This window comes from Leucopleurus acutus (genome assembly GCF_964270905.1).
Source record: "Leucopleurus acutus genome assembly, chromosome: 13".
NCBI lineage: Eukaryota > Metazoa > Chordata > Mammalia > Artiodactyla > Delphinidae > Leucopleurus > Leucopleurus acutus.
In genome coordinates, this window is record NC_139155.1 from 55,375,465 (window position 1) to 55,403,331 (window position 27,867).

Here is a 27,867-nt window from a genome sequence, read left to right on the forward strand (position 1 = left end):
ATCTTATACCTCAAGATTATAAAAAAGATCCTGTGGTTTTTTTGCTTAATCATTTTATGTTTACATCTTTAACACATCTCTAATCTTTTTTGTGTGTGGGTTAACTTAATATTTTCCCTGTGGGTTTCCAGTTTCCTAGCACCAATTATTGAACGTTATGATTTTTGTAATAGTTTAAATATCACTTTCATAATAATATAAAGTTCCCATAAGTGCATAGATCCGGATTTTTTACTATAAGGAATTGATCTAGTTTGTGTTTTTATTTATTTATTATAAATTTATTTATTTGTTTATTTATTTATGGCTGTGTTGGGTCTTTGTTGCTGTGAGTGGGGGCTACTCTTTGTTGCGGTGTGCAGGCTTCTCACTGCGGTGGCTTCTCTTGTTGTGGAGCACGGGCTCTAGGTGCGCGGGCTTCAGTAGTTGTGGCATGTGGGCTCAGTAGTTGTGGCTCGCAGGCTCTAGAGTGCAGGCTCGGTAGTTGTGGCTCACGGGCTTAGTTGCTCCGCGACATGTGGGATCTTCCTGGACCAGGGCTCGAACCTATGTGCCCTGCATTGGCAGGCAGAGTGCCACCACTGTGGCAACCACTGTACCACCAGGGAAGTCCCTATTTTGTGTTTTTATACATGAGTAATGATACTCTCTTGTCCTTTATACTGTATATTGATATCTATAGGGCAAGACACTATTGTTCTTTTTTGAGAAAATTCTTAATGCTTAATCTTTTGCTCTTCTGGATAAACTTTGGAATCACTTTGTACTGTACTTTCACTTTAAAAAAATCCTACTGGTATTATTGAGATTGCATTGAATTTTCATAGATGTACAGTATTAAATTTTCTCATTCAGAATAATTCTTTAGTATAGCCTTAGTATTGTAGGTTTTGGAACCAGATTTCCTGATTTGAATCTTATCTTTGCCACTTTGTGTAAACTTTGACAAAGTACCGCCTGCCTCAGTATCTGTAAAGTTGGGGGGGTAATAATTCTTGCCTCATAGATGTGATGTGAGGGTTGAATAAGAAACTGCTTCAAGTCCTCAGAATAGTGCCCGACTTTGTTTAGTAAGTGCTCATACATGTTATTACTCAGTGACCTTCCCTCCCGTGAAGTCTCTAGCATGTTTTTCATTTGCCATTTGTAATTTTTGCATGCTTATAGACAAAAAGATAAAGTTCTTCAAATGATGTCTTAAAATAATAGCCAGTAAGTTGAATGAGATCAGAGGGGTTCTCTAAGAGCAAGTGAAATGGTGTGATTGAAAGGAATATTTACTTGTGATGGACTTGTGAGGGTTTTTTTGGGAGAAGAAGGCTTTATTGGGGGTGGGGGGAATGACTTAATGCCAGAATAACTGAGGTATTACTATGTCAGGATCATGATGTTTGAATCTAATTTATCTAAATATATGAAAATATATTACTAACAAACATAAAAATGTAGACAGTTGAGCTTTATAACATAGGTTATAATTCTAGCTGTATCATAAAGTAAACTTACATTCAGTGTTATTAATTTGTCCAAGCTAGGCAAACTTGCTGTTGCTCGATACTGTAGATTTTCCAGATGATTTTTATGTAAGTAAACTGGTTCTGACAGAGCTGTGAAGCTTGTGGTTTAGGTACAGGATTCAAGCTCCCATATTTATAAATAGGTTTTAAAGATTGCAGACTCAGTAGCTACTATAGTACACCTAACACAGATGGATTAGTATGTTAGCAATTATTGACTTTGTAATGAGAAACACTATTGGTAATGTGGAACCACTTTGAAAATCTGCCTTTTTGAGGGCAAACAGAATAAAGCCACCTTTAGATTTTATAGAATGCAATGTTAAAGATCATAAGATTTTTTGTTACCATTTCTCTGAAGTAGCTTTAACATTTCACTTACAGAAATTGATTTCTCAGTGGTAAAAGTTGCGTATACTTTATAGCAATAAACATTTTGTTCCAATATTCCTTTGTTCTAGAATTAAAAGATGAAGATGATGATGATGACTGTTTCATACTTGAGAAAGCAGCAAGAGGGAAAAGACCTATTTTTGAATGTTTTTGGAATGGACGACTAATACCATATACATCTGTTGAAGAGTAAGTTCTGATTTTTGCTGAAATTATATTGTTTTGTGATCTAATCTTTTTACTAACTAATACTTTGTTCTGTTCAAGCTTTGACTGGTGTACTCCTCCTAAGAAGAGAGGGCTTGCACCGATTGAGTGCTACAATAGGATATCTGGTGCATTATTCACTAATGACAAATTCCAGGTCAGCACAAATAAACTGACCTTTATGGATCTTGAGCTAAAATTGAAAGATAAGAACACCCTTTTTACAAGGATTTTAAATGGACAGGTATGGTTTTAAGTATCAAATTTTGAATATTTGCAAGTGTTCTATTTTAAGTACAACAAAAGTCACTAGTAGTGTAGATTTGTACTGACAATTTGCATACTTTTCATTTTATTTAATCTGGAATATAAATTTTCATTCATGAGCATTTATGTGTTCACTCAAAAATTTCAAATTGATTAGATCTTGTTCAGGTAAAATTTACAGATCTTTTATCAGATCTTCATCAGTACCTTGACATAGTAAATAGAAGCTACAGAACCATGTCCATTTGATAAGAGCATATAAGAACAATTTTATCTAATACAAAAGCTGTGTTTATATATTAATAACCTAAATATGCAATTTTAATCTAATCTTGGGGGTAAAATTCAGGTAGAACTATGAAATACTTTGGGCTAAAAGGTGCTGTGAGATTGATCAGTATTAAAATCTACATTAATCAATAGAAAAAGAGTGATAAACTTTTTAAAAAATAGGATAGAACTAGTGTACTTTTATTCTACCTAAGCACCTCAGAAACTTACTTGATGCTACTCTTTCAGTAGTTTAATGTTAAGTTGCCAAGAAATGGATGCATTTATTCTGAATTTAAAATTGCTTAAGCAATAAGCACAATACATGACACACAGTATTTATAGTCAGTCATCCCTACAACATGTTGAAATTCATTTTGCTCTTAATAAAAAGATACTGAGTCTTATATACTTTTATCGAATACGAGGGCTGTACATTGAAATACAGCATAAAAATTTGGTAGGCGGACTATCCCATTCCTAGTTAATAATTTTAATATTCTTGTCAAGTTGACAAAGTGATAACAGTAATTTGCTGATTCAGGAAGGAGTTGGTACCTGGGAACAGATTAGGGGGAAGATTTCCTTGAAGGTATATGCCATTTTTGAGTGTTTACAATGTACATGTTACTTCTTATTCAAATAACTTTTTAAAACCAAAAGTTTTTTCTTTTTAATGATTAACATACTGGCCCTTTGACTATAAGCTGCAAAAACTTAAGCTGAAATCAGTTTTAGTTTTGCCCCATTTTCATTTGGAAATGGTATATTGTGGAATAAGATATATAGGGGGAAATGAACTTCTATAACTTTATGCAAAGTCTTCTGTGAAAGCGTGTTATGTAAAGATTATCTTCCCTACTCATTCTCCTAAAGATAGGCATTAAACAAGTATATAGCACCTTACGCTGGAATGTAAATCTCTATACTGTCTCCCATCAGGGTGAAGAATGATAAGCAATAGCACATTTTTTTCTTATATATTATTAGAAAACAATTTTTATTTTATGATTTATTTTCTGAATAAATATAGATATATAATACATAATTAAAAGGAAAGATGTGTTTTGCATAGCAATGATTGTCAACCTTTTTTTCACTATCACTTTATAAAAAGAGCTTTTTTGACCTTTTCTCCCCCTAATCACTCCCCACAATGACATTTTAATACCATAGATATACCATATATATGTTTAAGTACTATATGTATTTAAATCTGTGCCTGATACATAAAAAGATATTTTTATTGCCCTATTGAGAATGTGCATCGTTCACAGTAAGAAGGCTTCCACTTACCCTTTTCCCCTAATCAGCTAGTTCTCCTTATCCTAGGCAGCCAGTGTTTGTCATTTTTTGGTATATCCTAGGATTTAAAACAGGGAAGCAAATCTTTGTTGATATTGACCATTAAGACCTTGGACCCAAGGGTGTAGCAAAGATTTTTCTTTCTTTAGTAATGTCTTTGATAGAAATCTAAATTCATATGGGAGAAGGATCCAGCAAAATATTTTAGTCTTTTATTAGATTTTCTGGGGTGGGCAGGTATGTGAAAGGAAAAATGAAATGAATGAGAAGTGTCTGTGGTTGTATTTGTTTATTAGTAGCTATATTTCATAGAACATTTTAAAATTTTACAGGAGCAGCGAATGAAAATTGACAGAGAATTTGCTCTATGGCTGAAGGACTGTCATGAAAAGTATGACAAACAAATAAAATTTACACTTTTTAAAGGAATAATTACACGTCCTGATCTTCCTTCTAAAAAGCAGGGCCCCTGGGCGACTTATTCAGCAATCGAATGGGATGGAAAAATATACAAAGCAGGACAACTGGTAAGTTTAACTTATTTTTAGATTTAATTTTTAGTAGAATTTGAAACTAAATTAGATGTATTAGAATTTATCAACAACCAAAAATAATATATTTACTCTTGGCTCCTCGGGAGCCAGAAAAGAACGAAAAGGCCAAACGGATTTTAATTACGTAATTTAACAGGACATTTTATAAAAAACTTGATTTTTGCCAAAGGCTCAATTAACAAGGTTTTTATTGTTTCTTGCACTAAACTTTACTCAAATGGAGAATTCCATTTTGTTATTTTAATTGTGATATGGAGAAATTATTTTTCAGCAAATTTTTATTGAGTGCTGCTCGTGAGTTACTGTGCTATTGACTGCATTGTGGAGAATGCAGAGGTCTAGGGGATGTCCTTTGTTCTTCAGGCTGTTACAGCCTGAAAACAGAGATAACCTAAGCAGATAATCATAGGTAAGAAGGGGGTAAGTGCTATGAAAAGAGAATGAATAGTGCTCATAGTTTAGGAGAGAATTTTCTGACTTCGGATTGGCCTCGGAGAAGAGGGTGAATCATGCAATTCTTTGTGCATGAAGTGGCATGTGTATGGAACTTGAAAGAGGTAAAAGCTCAGGTTTGCAGAGGTAATAAATGCACAAATGTGACACTCATCATCATATAGCGAAAGCTTTGGAATCAGATGCGGTCACCTCGAAGTAGTGTGTGTAGCTACAGCTTGCTTTTCCAACATTTAGAGGTTAGGAAAACAAGGAGGAGGAGCTGACAAAGGAGAATTGAAAGGGATAAGATAGTGAGATAGAAGGGAACCAGGAGAATAAGGTATTTGTGAAGAGTTACAAGGAGGGAGTGATCAGTTTTGTCAAATTCTGTGTGGTAGTCAAGTGAAACGCTTTCTCAGAGAAGATAATCTGAGCACAGACAAAGACAGGTAAATGCAGGGAAACCGCAAGCAACAGAGTTGGGTTGCTGCAACCTATTGTGTGTGTGAGGAGAAATAGTTCAGAAATGAAATGAGGCTGGAAGGTAGGTTGGGTGTAAATTTTTGTTGTCCTTGTAGTTGGGAAGTTTTGAATTGGACTAATGGAAATTACCCTTAGATTTTTCAAGCCAAGTAAGGAGAAGAAATACATTATAGGCAAGTTTTGAGCTAATTTATTTGAAATAAATGATGACTTTGTAAGTCACCGTTCACAGTCTGCAAGGAACATTTATGGGGGTTTGAGATAACTTGCATTAATAATAATTGATTTGGAAGGCTTTGGGCATTTTAGACACATGCATAGCGATGACATTTTTGTATGAAGAAGCCACTGTGTCTTTTCAAAGATATGTTACAAATAAGTGGAGAACTTCACAAATATAACTTTATTAGAATATTAGAATGCTTTTTTTGTTAATTTTTCTAATGATAGATGCTGAGTTTTCCCCTTGCATAACGTAGTTCTGTTAAGTAATTGTTAAACCTGTTTTTCTAAAAGTAAATATTAATACTAAATCCTTGTTTTAAAACTAAATATTAGGTCAAGACAATCAAGACACTTCCTCTCTTTTATGGAAGCATTGTAAAATTTTTTCTTTATGGTGATCATGATGGAGAAGTATATGCTACAGGAGGAGAGGTTCAAATTGCAATGGTAAGACCCCCAAATAACAAAAAATATTTCTTCAGTCTCTTGGTACTACGTTCTTTTGCTTAATTGTTAAAATAAAGATACGGTATTCTGTTTTGCCTCGTATTTGGCTTTTCCATTGGTTAAAGTAGTGGTAGCATGAATTTTTATGTTTCACATTTGATGTTTTTAATAATCTATAGAACAACATCTGTGTGCCCAGTGTTTAATTAATGTTACATATATTATTGCTAGTTAACACAGTAATTTTGTAAAGTGCACATTTCATCCAAGGCCCACAAACATAAACATTGGAGCCGGACTTCTATCTCAAGAATGAAAAACTTCAAAACTAGAACTGGTTTTATCCTTATACTATGCTCTTGTTAAAATTTGAATGGCCTAAGGCCTATTTAATTAGGCCTAAGGAGTTTACATGAAAAATGGAAGTAAACACTGTGGTATAATGTAATAATAGCTATTATGATTTATATACTTAACTAGGGTAAAAATATGTTTCTTTGGAAGAAGTGTTCTTGTTGCAACTATACTTAAATAGTTTTTTTTAAATGTTGGTGTAAATTTTATTTATTCAGGAACCTCAGGCACTGTATGATGAAATAAAAACTGTGCCAATTGCAAAGCTGGATAGGACAGTTGCTGAGAAAGCTGTGAAAAAATACGTAGAAGATGAAATGGCAAGGTAATTTACATTTCAAGATGCATATGGTAAAAAATAACAAGAAAAATCAAGAGGAATTGTCCTTTTAGCAGTTATTGAGTGTGTCGTTATGCTCTTCTATTTGGGCACTTGTAGTCTTAGATGTGTGTATTGTGACAAACTTCTTGCTGTTAAAAAAAACCTGAGAGCTCTCTGTTATAAAAACAGAATCCTGTATTTCATAGAAAAATGAGGAAATCTTATATCTACAGTGTCACTGTTATCAGCACTATGATTAAGTTTGTTAAAGAAAAAAAAAAAACTTTGGCCTACAGCTAGAAGAAAATGGTAGTAACTGCTGAGAGATAAAGATTAGTACAAAAGAAGTAAAAGGAAATCGAAAAATAAAAGGGTTTGTGGCTCTTATATAGCTAATGATGTAGTCATTGTGATTCCTACTGAATCTCACTGGTAATTCCTTTATTTGTAGAGTTTATCCTGTCTCCCAAAGGTAGCTTGTACTATAAATGAATAGAAAAATCTCAAAAAAACACAGTTCCTCGCTCTTAACACCAGGAGATTTTGTCTTACTCTGTAGCCACAACAGTGGTTGAGGAGAAGGAAATGTTTACAGTATTAATCATTCAGGATTTCAGATTTAACCTGTCAAAAAAAATTAGAAATAAATTTTAAAATTTCTAGTAACTATTATTTTTAAAAATAAGACCATAATTAACACAGTTCATGAATAATTAATATGCTGGTTTCATAATAGGCTCCCTGATAGATTGTCAGTAACTTGGCCTGAAGGAGATGAATTATTGCCAAATGAGATTAGGCCTGCTGGAACCCCCATTGGTATGTTTTTGGGTTTTTTGTGTGTGTGTGTTTGTTTTTAAATACTGAAAAAATGCTTTTCTTACATCTTACATTTCATAGTAAAAGACCATGAAAAATTAAAGTGCTGTGTGAAGACCTAGCAGATTCATCAGATTCTTTGGGTGTGACTGAGACATTCTTATTTTTAATTTTGGACTGATAGGTGCATTAAGAATTGAAATATTGAATAAAAAGGGGGAAGCAATGCAAAAGCTTCCAGGAACAAGTCATGGAGGGTCAAAGAAACTCCTGGTTGAGCTCAAAGTTATACTACACTGTAAGTATACAAACTAATTTGGATCTTTATTGTTGTTCTTAAATATATAACATATGTTTTAATATCTTTGTGTAATTATGAGCTAGCAATCTGATAGATAGTACATTTGTTTAAAGTTAGGAGTTTCAAAGGTGTGAATAATTCACATTAAAAAAAATCAATTGTTTTCTGAGGGTTTTTTTTTTAATATTTTATTCTGAATTTTCCTATGTAGGTAGCTGTGGGCTAAAATAAAGATATGTGCATACATGTTGTAGTTTGTACAATAGGAATTTTGATTGGATAATCCTTAAGATCCCTTCTAAATCAAAAGTACTGTGTCTCTGAACCTATGGGCCAGAAGTACTTGTTTCAGATGAGAATCCTGGCCCACTCTTTGGTAAAGGAAAAGAACTGCATATTATTGCTCATCTTGTATTTTCCTAACTTGAATCACCTTGTTTGTTAACTTGTCTGTTGTTTTTTGTGTTTTTTAACATCTTTATTGGCGTATAATCGCTTTACTATGGTGTGTTAGTTTCTGCTTTATAACAAAGTGAATCAACTATACATATACATATGTTCCCATATCTCTTCCCTCTTGCGTCTACCTCCCTCCCACCCTCCCTATCCCTCCCCTCTAGGTGGTCACAAAGCACGGAGCTGGTCTCCGAGCTGATCTCCCTGTGCTATGCGGCTGCTTCCCACTAGCTATCTGTTTTACATTTGGTAGTGTATGTATGTCCATGCCACTCTCTCACTTTGTCCCAGCTTACGCTTCCCCCTCCCTGTGTACTCAAGTCCATTCTCTATGTCTGTGTCTTTATTCCTGTCCTGCCCCTAGCTTCTTCAGAACCTTTTTTTTTTTTTCTTTTAAGATTCCATATATATGTGTAAGCATACGGTATTTGTTTTTCTCTTTCTGACTTATTACTTCACTCTGTATGACAGACTCTGGGTCCATCCACCTCACTACAAATAACTCAATTTTGTTTCTTTTTATGGCTGAGTAATATTCCATTGTGTATATGTACACATCTTCTTTATCCATTCATCTGTTGGTGGACACTTAGGTTGCTTCCATGTCCTGGCTATTGTAAATACAGCTGCAATGAACATTTTGGTACATGACTCTTTTTGAATTACGGTTTTCTTTGTTGTTTTTGTCTTGACTGCCTGAAAGTATTTTCAATTTATATTTTCAGTAATTGTTCTATCACTATATATTGCATGTCTGGTCCATGGATTTTAAAGATGTTTAAAGACGTTTTATTCACTATGCGTTTATTTCCAACATTTATAAACTAGTCAATGGTCATATATACTTTCATTGTATAAATGTCTTGCTAGCCTCGGCAGCAGTGAACAGTTTGACTAATTTTACTGCAGTACTCTTATTTTTGGCCTCTGTGACACTCTATTTTATATTTCTCCAACTTTTTTTGATGGCTTAAAACAACATATGTTTATTATCTTACAGTTCTCTAGGTCATCCGTCCCAGGTGGACTTCACTGTGCTAAAATCAAAGTGTCAGCAGGATAGTGTTCCTTCTGGAGGTTCTAGGGAAGGCTCGCCTTTTCCACTCCTAGAAGCCACCCACATTCCTTGGCTTGTGGCCCCTTCCATCTTCAAAGCCAGCAGTGTAGCATCTTCCAGCCTCTCTGTGACTCTGACCCTCCTGCCTCTGTCTTATTTAAAACCAAAACCAAAAATACACACAGGCATACCTTGTTTAATTGTGCTTTGCTTTATTGCCATTTGCAGATACTGCATTTTTTTACAGATTGAAGGTTTATGGAAACTCTGTGTTGAGCAAGTCTATTAATGCCATTTTCCCAATGGTATTTGCTCACTTAATGTCTCTGTGTCACATTTTGGTCATTCTGGCAACATTTCAAACTTTTTCATTATTATATTTGTTACAGTGATCTGTGATTAGTGATATTTGATGTTATTACTACGACTTGCTGAAGGCTCAGATGAAGGTTAGCATTTTTTAGCAATAAAGTACTTTTTAATTGAGATATGAACATTTTATTTTTTTAAAGAAATAATGCTCTTGCACACTCAGTAGACTACAGTATAGTGTAAACATAACTTTTATATGCACTGGGAAACGGAAAAATTTATGTGATTTGCTTTATTGCGATACTTGTTTTGTTGTGATGGTCTGAAGCCAAACCTGCAATATCTCTAAGGTCTACCTGTATATATATATATTTTTTAATTAGAGGATTTTTTTTTGTTAAAGTATATATAATAGATTTACCATTTCAATTATTTTTTAAATGTACACTTTACTGTAGAGTGTTTCACATATTTGTTTCTTTGGAATGTCATTTAACTTGTTCCATTGTTTGTTCTATTTCCTGAAGGCTGGAAATTACCCCAAAAGCTTAAACAGATTTAGGTTCACCACTTTTCCCCCCTAAAGCAAGAATCCATACTCCATAGCGAATTTGTGTTTCTTAGGGTATTACATCAAGAGGCATTTGATGACTGTAATTAATTGTCCTACTTTTAGTGCTGCTAAAATGGATTATTGAATTCACTTGGCTAATATGATTATAAAGTTCTCCTTTCATCCGTGATGTAATGGTTTCATCCATTAATGATTTTTGCTTAGTTATTTGGTATGCAAAATGGTGATCCCCTCATTCTTTTATTTCTTCCTAATTTATTATCCCAGTTTATTATCCTTCCTAGTTTATTTGTTAGTAATAAATTTCAGTTAGGGTCATTGGTTTACTCTGAAACACAGCTTTTATAGGAAAGGCAGTATAAAGGCTTAATCCTTTTTCTTTAATTGCAAATTACCAGTCAGGAATTGGTACAGTACTGTGGTGCTCAGAGACTGTTTTTTTTTTTGATTTTCATAAATGTGTTTTTCTGAATGTATGGGGTTTTATAGATTTGACATGCTTCCTTGATTTTGATGTGCTTTCATGTTTGCTCCTCTGTCCTCTTGATAAGACCCTTTTTTGTCTTTGATTTGAGCTTTCTTGCTTTCTGGCTCAAGACATCCTAGAATCTTCTTGTACATGTTTACCCTAAACCTCAATTCACCCATTACTCTTTTTTTAACATCTTTATTGGAGTATAATTGCTTTACAGTGGTGTGTTAGTTTCTGCTTTATAACAGAGTAAATCAGCTATACATATACATATATCCCCATATCTCCTCCCTCTTACGTCTCCCTCCCACCCTCCTTATCCCACCCCTCTAAGTGGTCACAAAGCACCGAGCTGATCTCCCTGTGCTGTGTGGCTGCTTCCCACTAGCTATCAGTTTTACATTTGGTAGTGTATATATGTACATGCTACTCTCTAACTTTGTCCCCGCTCCTTTCAGTGGGGAATGGCATTTAGAGGCCTGAGTGTTAGGATTGCTCATGGCCACTGGGCGAAATTGTTTCTAAGCCTTTTCGATTGATAGCTAAGCATGAATATTTTTGGAAAAGAAAAAACATGAATTCATATCGATATTCTGAGTTTTTATTTAACCACTTTGATTTCATTTCTTTTATGTTGAAAATCTTGATTCTTAACAACATTAACAGTTAGTTACTGCTTTATCCTATAATATAGTTTCAGAATAGTGATACTTATAAAATTACTAATAGTACTATTAGATTAAATTTGACTTCTTCGAAGCGCTGTTTGTCCTTAAAGTTATTAAAGTTGAAGTCAGTTGAAATAATTAAAAAAAATTTTTTAATATGGTCATATCGCCTACCTACATTTTGGTTTTGCTTATGAATTGCTTTATTTTAATTCTATTTTGTGAATATTTTAAGTCATGTAATTCCAAAGTCAAAAATAAATAACAAGGAATATTTCAGAGAAGTGATATCATCCTTCTATTTGTTTTCTTCTACTTTAGGTCTTGCTTTTTTCTCTTAATAGAGCACTAGGTCTTAGAGATTACTCTATGTAAATAAAGTATGCTATTTTCCTCTTTAAGAAAACTTTTAAAGAAATGATTTTCAATGTCAAAAGAAAATTATTTCTATATTCTTTTGTTTGTGCCAGTTAAGCTTATTTACAGATACATTTTTAAGAATTGAAATAAAGGAATTTTAATCAGCTGAATGAATAAATTTTCATTATGCTATTGACTTGAATAGGATAGCTTTAGATTTTTCGAGGTTTCAAAACTACCTTAAAAAATGTATAGCAGGTAGACATTTGATGCTAGTGTGACATTTCTTATTCATGTTCTATATTTAATTTCTCAAAATTTTTTTCTTTTATTAAGCTCCAAATGGAAATAAAGAAATCATTTCACATATTAGTCAACATGGAGGAAAATGGCCTTACTGGTTTAAAAAAATGGGTGAGTTATTATTCTGAATGTTAAAAATTCTATCAGTATTACATTTACTTGAATTTTAATTTCTTCTTAATTTGTCCAGAAAATATTCAAAAGTTGGGGAATTATACATTGAAATTACAAGTTGTACTGAATGAAAGTAATGCAGACACTTATGCAGGAAGACCACTACCATCTAAAGCAATTAAATTTTCTGTCAAAGGTAAGCAAAACACCAGTATGTAACTCTGTATGCTAAAGGTGGCATTTTAAATCAAGAGGAAAACAGGTAATTTAATAAAAGATGTTTGACCAATTGTATAACCATCTTGGTCTTAGAATGGCTTTATAATTCTGCTTGGTAATCATATTCCTTATAAACGTTTGAAAGCATCATTGTTTTCTAGCTTCCCTTGTTACTGGTAGAGTCTAAAGTTATTCTGATTCCTAACTTTTGCATGTTAAACACCCTCCACTCCCAGTCCAACCGCCCCTATTCTCCCTCTTCCGCAATCCCCAGAAGTTAGGATAATTTTTTGTGTGTGTGTGGGGGGGTCCCAATTTCTGAAATTTTAAATTCTAGGGATTTTTCTTGAGTTACTTTGATTTCCTACTCTGTTTTTTCTTTTTACAACATCTAGTGTTAAGACGTTGGACCTCTTGACTGGTGTACTAATACTGTTTTTTCTGCTTTACATCTCTTGGTTTTATTTCTGTACTTTACAAGAGACTTCTTTAACATGATGTTCGACACTTTCTATTGAATTTTTCCTTTCTGCTATAATTTTTTTAGTTTCTGAAATATTCTCTGGTTATTCCCTTTTCAAAGTATTTTCTCCAACTTCATGGATTCAGTATCTATTAATTCTCTGAGGCTATTAATAATAGTGGCATTTTTTCTTGACGCTTTCAAACTTTATTCATAGCTTGTTTCCTCCATGTTGCTTTTTTACACGTCTGCTCTGGGTCCTTTCTATTAGATGCTCTCTTACATTACTAGCTATTTGCACACAGTTAAGAATAGAACATTCGAGAGTGTTTATATCATTTGGGGAGATTATGATAAGAGAATTTTAGGTTTTTTTCTCTTTGGCTGTTCAGATTTCCCAGAGTGGAGTGTAAACACCTGGGTGCCAGCATTTGGGGAGCCAAGCTGGGGGAAGACTGTTAGAGGTTTCATATTCAGTATTTATTTTTTTAACATGTTTATTGGAGTATAATTGCTTTACAGTGGTGTGTTAGTTTCTGCTGTATAACAAAGTGAATCAGCTGTACGTATACATATATCTTCATATCTCCTCCCTCTTGCGTCTCCCTCCCACCCTCCCTATCCCACCTGTCTAGGTGGACACAAAGCACTGAGCTGATCTCCCTGTGCTATGTGGCTGCTTCCCACTAGCTATCTATTTTACATTTGGTAGTGTATATATGTCCATGCCACTCTCTCACTTTGTCCCAGCTCACCCTTCCCCCTCCCCATGTACTCAAGTCCATTCTCTATGTCTGTGTCTTTATTCCTGTCCTGCCCCTAGCTTCTTCAGAACCTTTTTTTTTTTTTTTAAAGATTCCATTTATATGTGTTAGCATACGGTATTTGTTTTTCTCTTTCTGACTTACTTCACTCTGTATGACAGACTCTAGGTCCATCCACCTCACTACAGATAACTCAATTTCGTTTCTTTTTATGGCTGAGTAATATTCCATTGTGTATATGTACACATCTTCTTTATCCATTCATCTGTTGGTGGACACTTAGGTTGCTTCCATGTCCTGGCTATTGTAAATAGAGCTGCAGTGAACATTGTGGTACGTGACTCTTTTTGAATTATGGTTTTCTCAGGGTATATGCCCAGTTGTGGGATTGCTCATGTTCAGTATTGATCTTTCACTTGATTTTCCTATTTTCAGTAAACTGTAATGCTTTCAGTAGTGCTGTGTCCCTTACTCCTTGGACCAACTCTTAACCTTTCCTGGAGAAGAAACCTTCCAGATATTGCTGAAGATGAGGAAGGCAGTTGACTGGCTCTGTGTGTTGAGGGGTGGGGATCTGAGGAACTGTTTCTCAAACAAACTTGAACAAGTCTTCCTTTTTTATTTCAATTTCACTCCTACTTGATAGAGCCATTCTTGAGACTTTTGAGTGTTAATATAGTGTGAATTAAATTGGCTCCCTGCTTGCTTTGTTGATGATTGAGGATTTGATTTCTTGAGTCTTTCTGCTAAGTCAGTTATACTTGCCCATATATTCTCCAGCTTTCAAATTCTGTTACTGTTGTCTTTTTTCTTGTTCATTGTTTTTGTAGGTTTAGGCCTCTTTGAAAAAAATCTCTGTAGTGCCACATTTTTATGGGGTTTTAGAGAGCTGATTTAAGTGCCTGTGATTACCTTGCCTTCTCTAATCAGACAACCACCTTGGGGAGTGTTCCTTTTTGTACATACAGATCATGTTCTTTAAATACACCTGTGGAACATTCTACAGTATGGACATGCTGTAGTTCAGCAGTTTTCTTTGATGAACATTTCAGGTGTTTCCAAGTTTTTGGCTGTTACAAATCACATTCCTATACGGAAAAAAATTATGATGCTTTGTGTACAAGTGCTTGAATATCTCTAGAGTGGATACCAAGAAGTAGAATTGCCAACTGCAATGTGTGTGCTTTAACATTTTATACATATTTACTGTCAGGTTGCCCTCCCAAAAGGTTTTGTACCCTCATCAACAGACTGAAGGTTCTTGTTTCCCTATGCTCATTCCTGGCTAACCTATATTATAATATTTAGCCTAGTTGGTGGTTAAATTATTTAATTATTAGGTTGTGTACCTCTTCTAGCCTTTATTGGACATTGTCATCTGTGAAAGTCTGTTCCTTTACTATGCCTATTTCATTTTATTTTTTATTTTTTTTAATTTATTTTATTTACTTTTGGCTGTGCTGGGTCTTTGCTGCTGCTGCACACGGGCTTTCTCTAGTTGCACGGAGCGAGGGCTACTCTTCATTATGGTACGCAGGCTTCTCACTGCAGTTGCTTCTCTTGTTGTGGAGCACGGGCTCTAGGCGTGCCGGCTTCAGTAGTTGTGGCACTTGGACTCAGCAGTCATGGCTCACAGGCTCTAGAGTGCAGGCTCAGTAATTGTGGTGCATGGGCTTAGTTGCTCTGTGGCATGTGGGATCTTCCCAGACCAGGGATCAATCCCGTGTCCCCTGCATTGGCAGGCGGATTCTTAACCAGTGTGCCACCAGGGAAGTGCCTACTATGCCTATTTTAATAGTGTAAAGCTGTAGTTCTCAAATTTAAGTTTTACCTGAACCACCTGCTGGGCTTACTAAAATGCAGACTGGTGGGCCTCACTCCTGGAGTTTCTGACTCAGTAGGATGATGTGAGCCCTCGAATTTGCATTTCTAATAATTTCCCAGGGGATGACTTGAAACTGTTATCTTTATAGGAAGTTTTAATGTATTGTGGATTTTAATCCTTTATTGCATACGTTGGAAGTACTTTCTCATATAGAGCTTCTCTGTTAACTTTGTATCTAATAAAATATTTTGAACTTTATCAAATACATCATTGTATAGCTGTTGAGTATTGTGTTTTGCCTTAGTTTTTCCTATGATAAAATTATAAACATATTCCTTTATTATATTCGAAAATTTCATAGTTTAAAAACACATTTATCTCTATCTCTAGACTTTTATACATGGTGTGAGATAAAGTTCTAGCTTTATTATTTTCACAGGTGGATTATAGATATAATTTATATAAACTTTGCACAGATTTAAAATGCCATCTTTATTGTAGTCTAATCTTCCATATATATAATGGATGTTTCTACCTACAATGAATCTTCTGACCGATGAATTTTCTTTTCATGTTTATTTTTTTTTATTAAGAGGGTAAACCAGAGAAATTTTTCTTTGGTCTTTTGGATCTTCCTTTTCGTGTTGGAGTCCCATTCAATATCCCTCTGGAGTTTCAGGATGAATTTGGTCATGCTAGTCAACTATCAACTGATATTCAGCCAGTTTTTGAAGCAAGGTAATCTGAGTTTTCATATTTGCTAAGTATTCACTTTTTTCTTTTTTTAGCTTAAATTATTTATGTTCGGTTAACTTCAGATTTATTATTTAAAATGCTTAGTGGATATTTTATGATATCTGGGGGATTTGTTTAGTCCCAGTCTATTCTCTGTGGCTGTAGTGTCATACATACATTACCTCAATAAAGTTTGTTTTGACTGAATTTACTGTTACAGTTGTTTGGGTGAGACTGATATAGTTCTGTCTTAGTCCATTTCTTTTTGCAAGTATAATATGACTTCTCCTGGCAATTTTATAAACCATACCATGTTTATTTTGTTGTTTGCTTAGAAATTATGGCCATTTAAACTTAGTGGTTACCTACTGGTGGGTTTTTAACCTGCTAATAAAATTTATTTTGGTTTGCTTTTAAAACCATAGCAATAAAGTTTACACTTTCCATGGAAATTGTGTCCTTCCTTAGAATTTGCCTTTACTTAAGAGCTCTATAGAGGGACATGATTGGCTTATATTAAAAAATAGCCCTGAAAAACAATGTGTCCAGTTATATAATTGAGGATGTTCATTGTTTTCCATTACCTTTTTTTGAGGTGCGTAGGAAGAATTCTTGTTTTTCAAATTTCTGCCAAATTTGTCGTTTTTGGAGACACTGTTTTTTTTTTGGCCGCGCTGCGAGGCACGCAGGATCATACCTTAACCAGGGATTGAACCCCGTGCCCCCTGCAGCGGGAGCGCAGTTTTAACCACTAGACTGCCGGGGAAGTCCCTGGGCCCACATTTTAATGTATGCTTTTGCTATCGCCGTGTACTTTTTTCCCCTGTTGGTGTAATTGTTCACTCTTTTAATCATTTGACTACGTACTGTATTCCAGGCATTTGCCAGCTGGAGATATAGAAGTGAATAAGAGCATAGTATTTGCCTTCTAGAAGCTCACAGACTAGTTTAGTGTCCAGATTTATACCATGGTTAAGTTCCTGAAAAACAAAACAGAGTTACAAAAAATATTGAAAATGAGTTGCAAAAAGTGATTTTGACATATTATATTCATTTGAATATTAAACCATAATGGAAGAGTTGAATACTTAAGCATCTATGTGCTTAATAAGAAACACTAAAAATAATGTCTAGTCACAAATGGAAAATATTTGTGCATTAGTTGACCCCTGTTTTCAATTAAACTTCCTTCTTATCCTTGATAGGACATTCTTACACACAAAGTCTCTATCACACGTACATACTGGTAATTAAGATTTGGGGCTTAAAAAAAAATCTTGGTGGCCTGGCTATGTGAATTTACCTTCAGTAAATTTGTTTGTTTTTTTCTCAGTGTTAACTAAATTAAACAAAAAATCATTCACACATGTAGCCTAAAGAATCAAATAGTTGGATAAAAAAAGAGTAGTTCCTCTGCCCTCTCCACCCCACCCACAATCGACTTCTCAGAACCACTTTCAGCTTTCTTACTTGAATGTTTTGGTACCTATTGCACATATCTAAGTAACTTTTTTTTTTTTTTTTTTTTGCACTGTGTGGGCCTCTCACTGTTGTGGCCTCTCCCGTTGCGGAGCACAGGCTCCGGACGCGCAGGCCCAGCTGCTCCGCGGCATGTGGGATCTTCCCGGACCGGGGCACGAACCCGTATCCCCTGCATTGGCAGGCAGACTCTCAACCACTGCGCCACCAGGGAAGCCCTCTAAGTAACTTTTATATTGTTACTTCTTGATTCTTCAGTTTTAAGCATTATCTCTTGACTTATGGAAGATGAGGACACACTCTCTTGTTGCCACTTACATTACAAATAAACCTCCTTCCTATTCCCACATTCTTCATTAAAGTTGTATTCTGGCTTGATCAGTATTTAGTGCTTGCTTTATTATGATTATGTAAGTGCTAATTACTTTCTTCATTGCACAACTGTTGTTCTTTTTTTCTTTGCTAAGTAACTCTCTGCCAGTTGCCTGGTCTCTTCTCAAGATGCTTGGTACATAGATAACCTATCAGTTTCATATTTTTTTCTCTGTTTATTTATTTTTGGCTGCATTGGGTCTTCGTTGCTACACGTGGGCTTTCTCTAGTTGCGGCGAGTGGGGGCTACTCTTTGTTGCGGTGCGTGGGCTTATTGTGGTGGCTTCTCTTGTTGTGGAGTATGGGCTCTAGGCATGCAGGCTTCAGTAGTTGTGGTACGCAGGCTCAGTAGTTGTGGCTCACGGGCTTAGTTGCTCCACGACATGTGGGATCTTCGCAGACCAGGGCTCAAACCCATGTCCCCTGCAAGGGCAGGCGGATTCTTAATCACTGCACCACCAGCGAAGTCCCTCAGTTTCATACTCTTGTAGACATCTTTCTTGGAACTTTGCCATGTGCTCTGGTCTGGATCAGTTGTTCTTACGCTTGTTACATTTGTCCTTCTGTGATCTTCCTTCACTTTCATCCTGGGAGTACCCTTTGTCTTTTGTGTTGGGGAAATATAGTAAAAACAAAACCTACTGTCAAGCTAGAAAACTTCTTCACAAAGGTAGAAGAGAAAGAAGACAATTTTGTTATTGAATAATCAGTAAACCAGAATGTGATTATTCTCATCACAATCTGATAGAGATTGCAAGGAAGGAAATCTTACTCTGTTACATGGGTAAGTAAATAAAATCTATCACATTCATGTTTTCAAGAAAAATTGCTAAGTATCTTTATGACTGGGAGTAGAGTTTGCAATTTGGAGTCAGTTGATCAGAAGTTAGGCCCAGGAAACTGGGAGATAGGGGTTTACCTTTATTGATGATTAAATTTCGTAGAGTTCGCTCTCAGGTCCTTGAGGAAACATTCCTGAATTTGTGAGATTGTTAAGTAGCTTATTTTATTTAGCATTTAACCTTCCCTGGGTCTTCAATTTTGAAAGAATCCCTTGTCCCTTACCTTCTGCTGGAGTACATTATTCACTAGTTTCCTAAGAAAGGATTTACATGTAAGATAAAATTATTGCTCTGAAAATGTCTGTATTCTACTTGATTGATTTAATTGAAAGTTGAACACTACTTTCCATCGAAATTATAAAAACATTGCTCCATTTTTGCCTTTTAGCTTCTCCTGTTGCTGATAAATTTAAACTTGTTCTGATTAACTTTCCTTTTTATGTTTCCTATGTATTCTGTCTGGAAGCTTATAGGGACCCACTTTTAATTCTCAACAGGGCAAAATTTTATAATGGTACATCTTTGTATAGGTCTCTTCATTATTTGAAGTACTTCATTTTCTACCTTCCATCATCACGGTTTTCTCTTTTTTTGAGGGGGGGGATCCTTATTTATTTGATGATGTACCTTTGGGACTGGTTCTCTGATTTTCCTAATTTTTCCATTTTTCTTAATCTTTCTGTGTTTTTGTTTTACTTTTAGACAGACTTTCTCAATTTTATGTTTATATCTTTCCATTGAGTTTTTCCTTTTGCTGTATTTTTAATTTCCAAGTGTTCTTCCTGGTTCTCCGAATGTTCTTTTGTAGATTCTGTTCTTGTTTTATGAATGTAACACATTTTTTTTTTTTTTTTTGCTGATAAATAAATGGTAGTTTTTAAAAAAAGGTTACCTACACTGATAATGTTTATTGTCTCCAAGTTAGTTGCTTTTTATTTGTTGGATTTTGATCTGTTTCTTCATATATCTGGTTAATCTTTGGTCATCTGCTTTTATATCTGATGGAGAACTAAAATGCACATAGGAGTTTGGGAGAGACTGTTGAGTGTGAGAGTTTGGGAGAGGCTGTTGAGTGTGAACTCCACTACAGGATGATCTGTCTGTAACATTTTGTTGGGGGAAATCCTGTTGTATCTTGAGGTCTTTTTCTTGGGCTGGGTAGTTTGCTCAAAGAACAATCTTTAGTCTCTTGCCTGGAGGGGAATAATTTGGCTGTCCAGGTTCCTAGCCAGTCCAAGAGCAAGACTAGGGTAGGAATGGGAATGAAAAGGTCTCAGTATCCCTATGCGGTCCGTTCAGGATTACCCTTGTATTCTTTTTAGTATTTTACCCTTTCCTGCGACTTACTTTTTGTGCCCAGGTTCACAGATTCTCTGCTTAAACCTTTTCAGAGAATAATTTTCCAGTCATCTGCCAGAGGTGGAGAGGGGAGATCTGGGGATCGAAATTTTAATCAACCCCCCACCTTTTTTTTTTTGGCCTTTCTTTTTGGCCCTGCTTCTAGGGGTACCTAATAACACCAGTTCCTTAATGGTACCTGGGAATTCTGTGGTATATCTTGGTTTTGAGCTTCTTCCATTGCTGTTTCACAGTTCAGTTTTCTTGGGAAGTTACTAGGTCATTTGCCACTTGTCTATCCTTTTTTCTAGCAGATAATTTCTATTGTCCTTGTCTCTTCTTCCATACCTCCCATATCTTTGCCTTTAAAAGTAAATAAAAGGAATCCCTTTGTTCTTATATTAATGAGGCTTTAAGAGATAGTGAAAGTAGATGTCTGTGGTTAATGTCCATCTTTCTCAGGGAGTTTATTTTACCTTACATGCCTCTTTAGAGCTTTTTTCAAACAAGCCATGTTATTTAATTTTTACAGCTTATTCAGATAATATCTAAATATTTAATTTCAGTCTTCAGAAAAATTAGGTCTTTTCTCCATCATGGTATATCTTTCCTCCTTTTTTATCACCTTACCCCTTACAGAGTAAAATGTTGACACTGTAAGTATCTACAGGTGGTCAAAGGTGGTTTAGGAATCACATTACTCATAGTAGTAGATTAGAGGGTCTCAGTATACATTCTAGCAAGGTTACATTAGCACAAGGCTGCACTTAATTATTTGGACTTTATCTAAAATTGCCATTCAGTTTAATAGGTGCCAGAAAGTCTCTAAAATCCCTGTGGGTGAAGGATTTGAAAGAATCCAGGACAAAGTCTGTAGACATCTTTAAGCCTGATCGATTTGGATGTTTCATTTTCTTTGGCCTGTATACATGGTCTAGCATTTCATTGTTTCCTACCTTGTATCTTTACTCACTGCACGAATGGTATCACTTATTAATACTTGTTGGATCATTTTTCTTTGTAAAAATCTCATGGGAATTTGCTTCTGTTCATTTATTTCTCTCTTTTAAAAAAATACAATTTTATTAGAAAACTGAATTAAAAATGAGAATGTCATATGAGAAGACAAACACATTTGCAGCAGGAATTCCCTGGCAGTCCAGTGGTTAGGACTTCGTATTCTCACTGCTGAGGGCCCGGGTTCAATCCCTGGTCAGGGAACTAAGATCCTGCAAGCCATGTGGCACAGCTAGGAAAAAAAAAAGAAAGAAAAGAGAAAAGAACATTTGCAGCTTATTTGTAGGTAATGGAGGGAAAGTTAAAAAATAATTTATTTTTTCCAGTGGTTTATCTTTCAATTATGAAGAAATAACCAATGGCCCAAATTGTGTCATTCGAGGTGTTACAGCTAAGGGCCCTGTAAACTCTTGTCAAGGCAAGGTAAGCATTGTACATACATGTTATAATGCATGTTATTTCTTATATGGTAAAAATGAAATTGGAAATTTAAAAACCTATTTTTGTGACAAGATGACAGTAATGTCAGGTTCTTAGGAATTAATCAGGATCATGTCACCCGACATACCATTACCATTTACATCTCTTGAGAAGACCAGCATATTTGCTGCTGTTGTTTGTTAAACGTTTATGAATTAAATATTTTCAACTGTCTTCATTTTCATTCCAGTCTTTTTGCATTCAAAGCCGTTTACAACAGTTATCTAGTACTATGTTGCTTCTTTCTTCTCTGTAAGTTTTTCCATTTTTCAGTGTTTTTCTTAGAATAGGAACAAAAATATGAGAAACTTTAGCTCACTTCTGTAAAAGTATTGGGTTTGGTATTTGTATAAGGGAAGTGTTTTGGGAGGAATAAGGTTAGAGATAGTAAAGACAAACTCCAATAAGGTAATTTTTCAGTTAAGTATATAAAGTAGCTAATAGATTAATATGACTAATGTGAACACTGTGGCTAGTAACTTAAGTATTGTGTTACTTTTTTTCCATTGTATCATTACCTTCAATATATATTTTAAAAATTTTCCCTATCAAAATAATGTTTAAAATAGAGCATGTAAGTTTAAGTACTGTATACTATACTGCATTGTATAACCTAATCAAATTAAAGAGCAAGTTCTGTACATCTTTCTGAATTAAGCTTTTTCTGGAAAAAGAACTTGAAAAGTGTGGAAAATTTGACTTTAGTAAGATAAACTTGCTAAAAAGATTTCTAGATTTTAAAAACCTTCTTATTTTGAAATAATTATGTTTTACAGAAGAGTTTCAGAGATGGTATAGAGAGTTCACATATACTCTTCACCCAGCTTCCTCTCCTAACATCTTATACAACTATTATATATTTATCCAAACTAAGAAGTTAACATTGATATAATACTATTAACAAAACTCTGGGCTTTAACATTTTCCCAGTTTTTCCACAATTATTTTTCTATTCCAGGATCTAATCTAGAACACTGCATTGTTTTTAGATATGTCTAGATATTGGGTTATTTCCATTTCACTACTTTCCACATTTTTTATAGTGCCCATCCTAATTCTGATAATTATTCAGAGGTTATGCCTTTTGAATTCAAAGATAGTATTATCTATAAAGAAGGCAATATAAATCAGTTTTTTCACCTGCATCTCTTTCATACATATATATGATAATTTTAGTCAATATAAATTTGCTGAGTAGATTTCTATAATGGTATGAAAATGAAAAGCAAAAAGTAAATCAGAATTGAGGTAGTAAATTACTTAAGTATTTATTTAGGACTTAAATTTAATTAAAATAATTTTTTCAACAGACTTTTAATCTGAAGGTTATTTTTCCGGGTTTAAAAGAAGACTCAAAGAATCTGAAAATTAGATTACTGCCAGGTAATATTACTTTAAGAAATATTCCTAATTACCTTTTAAATAATATTCTTATGATAAAATATAATGACACTTATAAAGGTGAAGTGTTTTTTGGTTTGGATATGGTACAAATCTTGAAAATACATTTGAATGACAAACATAGTGCTAACAGAAATGACCAGTTAAAAATAAAAGACAGGAAAACGTTTAGAAAGACTTGAGTGAAGTTCTAAAAATAATCTCGGGAGAAAAATGTGAATATTGAAACTATATTGGGGAACTGTTCTTAAGGATATACTAATTAGACTTACGTTAGAACTGGATCTGTCCTTTTTCTGATATAACTAAATATTTAATATTTTAAGAAGGAAAGTTTCTTATGCTTTTATGTTGTTAATTTGAATAATGATTTATCAACTCGTAAATGAAGTTGCAGTAAAGTTAGGGTAGAAAAAGCCAGCTAATTTGAGAATCAGTCTATTGTGGAGGTTCAAAGAGTATATTCTAGCATCGGCCCTTCTGCGTTTGAATCTAAGCTCTGACACTTACCAGTGAGGTACACTTGTTCTGTGCCTCGGTTTTCTCATGTGTAAAATGAGATAATACATAATTCACAGGGTTTTTGTGAGGATTAAATGAGTTAATATGGGCAGCCCTTACTTTGCATGGTTTCGGTGGTAACTCAGTGGAGGATACACTTCCAATATGCATGAGTTCTCATTAACACAGTACTGTGCAGAGTGAGAAGTGCATATGCTGTACAACACCTAGAACAGGACTTGTTATGAAAGTTTTAGCTCTAATATTAATAATACTGAGATCATATCTTTGTCCATATATGACCTTTTTTACTGGTTTTAATGAAAAGAAACAAAATAGCTATTTCCTTTCACAAATTCGTGTAGTTTGAGCTTTCCCTGAGGCATGAATTGATTTGGAAGTAAAGATTGGCCCGTTGGTAGACGTATAAGAAAAAACTGTTATGTGTTAATACTTACTTACAATGCTTTTATTTTAAGAGGTTAGCTAAAACGTATGGATTACTCAAATCTACTCAAAGGAAATTCTTATTAACCAGATAGTTCTAATATTTTTTTAGAATTTGCGAGTAAACGTGGTAAAGTAGCAAGTGGGACTGTGTAGTGATAATGGTCAAGAGGTTTCAAATTACAAAATTAGGATCTAACCTGAGTCTGCCATTTAGTAGCCATGTGACCTGGACAGAATACTTAATCTCTCTGGGTCCCAGTTTCCTCATCCATAAAATGGGGATAATAATATTACCTTCTTGATCAAGATCATTGTAAGGATTCTGAGAACAGAGTTGGCATATGGTAAAAACACTGTTCTTTGATATAACTGTTCTTTGTAAACTTGTGTTCCCATTATTTAGCATAAATTGTATTTTAAAATATCAGTGTTTATAGGGCACATCAGGTCATCTTGGTGCAGAAATATAAACCCTCTTTTATTAGTTTAGAGGAAACTTGTGGTGCAGCTTGCTTAGGATATCAAAGTGTTGTGGGCAGTCTTAACAAGTAAGTTATCTGGTTATGTCATTATATGAACTGATCCTTTGAACAAAATTACCTGAGACAGGTATATAGTGTGCCTGAGAAATCAGTCTCATTGTGTAAAGTTAAAAGTAGTAAATAAAAAAGTAGTTTAATAAACTTTTATTTTTATTCTTGAATACTTTTTTCCAGAATCTTTTTAGTATTTCACATTTGGGTGATTTCTAACATGAGTTATCACCATGTCTTAGCTTGTTACATAAAACTAAGTCTAGACATCAAACATTTTAATATAATTGAGACCACTCTCGTGATGTATAGAATATATGCATTTGGGGGATAGAAATGATTAAACATGGATATTTCTTTTTTCTCTCTTGGCATTATTTAAAAGATATTAAAACTTGAAATGTTAAAAGCTGTTTCTTTTGCTGTTTTAACATTTCAGTTTTAGAAACTTGAATCTCTATTTTATTATATAATTTTCTGGTAGGTCCCCCTCATCGATTGAAAGTGAAACCTGATTCTGAAATTTTAGTTATAGAAAATGGAACAGCTTTCCCATTTCAGGTAGAAGTTTTGGATGAATCAGACAATATAACAGCACAACCAAAATTGATTGTTCATTGTAAGGTAAGCTGTTATAAGATAAGAATATGTAGATTTTGAGTCCCGTGGTACTAAATGGAAATCACTAAATCACTATATCTTTTGGCTCCTTCATAGTAAGCCTTATATTGTATCTAGATTGTGTAATGATTATTCCATGGAGAAATTTTTGGGCTATCTCATTGTCAATAGTTTTCAGCATCCCTAAGCCAGTAATGATGCCAGCTGTGCCAAGTATTGGACCACAGATTCCTCCCCTCTCCTTCCTTAGTCCATCCTCCTCATTTCAGATGAAGTATTTAATTTATGAGTAGGATGGTGGAAATATCCTTTAGGATTGGGGATGGATGGATAAATGAATATGAGTAAAAGAGCACAAAAAGGAAAGGAAAACCCAAATAGGTGGTGTTAAAAAAGAAAGAATAATGGTTTAGGAAGTTGGTTTTTCTTCCAAAATCAACAAATTTTACCTAGAATTATAGAAACTTACTCTTTTCATTCAGAAATTGTCTAGTATATTAGTGAATTATATTTATAGTTTTCTAATTTATAGCCGGAAATAGTAGCTGTACTAAATTGTTTGAAAATTTAAATAACAGTTATTGAATAATAAGTTACATTTGATTGAGGTCTTAAATTATTTTGTACGCTTCCAATAGTTTTCAGGTGCTCCAAACCTTCCACTCTATGTTGTGGATTGCAGTAGTTCTGGAACCAGTATTTTGTCAGGACCAGCAATTCAAGTTCAGAATATCAAAAAAGACCAGACGCTTAAAGCAAAAATTGAAATACCTGTAAGTTGTTACTGTTATTCATTGGTATTATATTGAGTCTTCATACAAATATTCTTTAACAGCTTTATAATATTTTATGTAAAGTTGTTTGACTTTTTAAAATGAGATATTTGTGATTCTTCTGGCCAGAGGGAAGAAAAGGCAAAAATGAAATGGTATAGTAAATAACATTTTGTATCAAATATTAGTAATTTTCTTGATCAAACCTTTTATAATATCTATAGCTATTATTGATTACATGTTCCTAAAATTTTTTTTTCCTATATTAAAATGTGACAATTATCAGTTTTATTTTATTCTCTTATTTCTTACAGTTTACACTTGTTTGTTAGAAAGTTTGGTAAATGTCCCTATGGAACCACCACTGAAGGAAGGATATATGAACATTTAATATGTGTGTATAATTAACAAAGTAAATACATGGTTTTTCAGTAGTGTTTTCCTATAAAGAGATTGCTGTGTTAATGTGCCAGTAGGATACTGGTTATTGGATATACATCATGGCTGAAGGTGAAGCCAGCCTAGAGAAGGACAGGCAGTTGATATAAGCATTTGGTTTCCTAAGACTGCTAAATGGGATAACAAATACTTATACAAGTAAAATACCTAAATGTGATTTCTTCATAATTGATATGGTTAGTAGATGATAAATTACTTGATCAGTTGATTAACCAATGTTTTTCCTACTAAGTATATATCAGCTAACATATCTTGAGCCTCAAAAGGGTAAAAGCTTTTATTTTTTTACATTAGAATGAAATGATTTGACTTTATTCTAATTCTTTTCTTTTGAAGCTGGTTATATTTGATAATCTTCAAATATTTGTTGTGCATTTCCTTTTTTCAATAATGTGGGCAACATATTTTTGAGCATACCATATCTTGCAAAAGATCAGGAGATTCAGGAAAAAGACTTGGAGTTAGGGAGAAATCTGGGCTTGAGAGCAAGAGAGCATTTACATATAATTATGTAAATACTACAGAGCAGCAACAGGCAGAACCAAGAGTTCTGGTCAGTTAAGACAAAGACCAAGGTATATCTTGTAACCTGCAGTTAGAACATATTATCCAGAAGCAGTGACTCTTAAGTTTGAGCCAGGCAAATAAGATGTGCTTATAATAGGGGATGGATTATTTGCCTGATACCCTGTGAGGTAGGAATTTTGAATATGTCATTGTTCATGTGAATGGGCTTCAGTAAAATGACTGCAACTGGATGAGGAAGGAGACATGAGTGAAATAGGATTGTAGAGGTATTTTAAGCTTAGACTTATGTGAATTTTTTGTATCCTGTGAAATGCACTACACCTAGATTCTGAAATAATTATGTAGTGTTTTAATTTTGTGTGCCTAAAATCAATTTATGTAGCACACAAGCTCATCGTTACTGATCTTTGGAACACTGATATGCCCATAACAAATTATAAATACGCCAGCTCAACCTTTAGGGGCATCTAGAGTCCTCATCTAGCTACAAGCAACTCTGTCCACTCACCCCAATGTAAAATGAATTGAAAAAGCTCTAGAAGCTCATTAAATAACATTTTATTGCAATATTTATCTTTAATTTATGGAAAATTCTTAATTTATTACACCTTTATTTTTATTAATAAATGCTGGTCACCAAATCTGTGTCATATGATTAAAATTTCACAGGTTTGCAACACTTTTAAGTAAGTTTACAAATAAAGGGGAAGGAAGTTCTTTTAAGTCCAGATATGCTAGTTTTTGGTTTTAAGAATGTGGCCCCTGTCATTATTTATAACTTGATGGTATAAAATATGGAATTATTAATACTGTAGTATCCTCTTAATGAGAAAATCTATGAATGTTAACAGT

At 34.2% G+C, this 27,867-nt stretch overlaps 1 protein-coding gene across 2 annotated transcripts in view; it reads left to right on the forward strand.

The window, feature by feature from the left end:
• SMCHD1 (structural maintenance of chromosomes flexible hinge domain containing 1) overlaps positions 1-27,867 on the forward strand; it is a 129,258-nt gene that overhangs the window by 39,980 nt on the left and 61,411 nt on the right. For both annotated transcript variants that reach the window (XM_082853405.1, XM_082853406.1), the window contains exons 11-24: positions 1,979-2,099; positions 2,178-2,361; positions 4,292-4,486; positions 5,990-6,103; positions 6,676-6,782; positions 7,516-7,598; positions 7,783-7,896; positions 12,135-12,212; positions 12,292-12,411; positions 16,080-16,224; positions 21,596-21,692; positions 23,060-23,132; positions 25,119-25,258; positions 25,894-26,028. In XM_082853405.1, the coding sequence (XP_082709531.1) occupies positions 1,979-2,099; positions 2,178-2,361; positions 4,292-4,486; positions 5,990-6,103; positions 6,676-6,782; positions 7,516-7,598; positions 7,783-7,896; positions 12,135-12,212; positions 12,292-12,411; positions 16,080-16,224; positions 21,596-21,692; positions 23,060-23,132; positions 25,119-25,258; positions 25,894-26,028 (1,706 nt within the window). The remainder of the gene's footprint in view (positions 1-1,978; positions 2,100-2,177; positions 2,362-4,291; positions 4,487-5,989; positions 6,104-6,675; positions 6,783-7,515; positions 7,599-7,782; positions 7,897-12,134; positions 12,213-12,291; positions 12,412-16,079; positions 16,225-21,595; positions 21,693-23,059; positions 23,133-25,118; positions 25,259-25,893; positions 26,029-27,867) is intronic.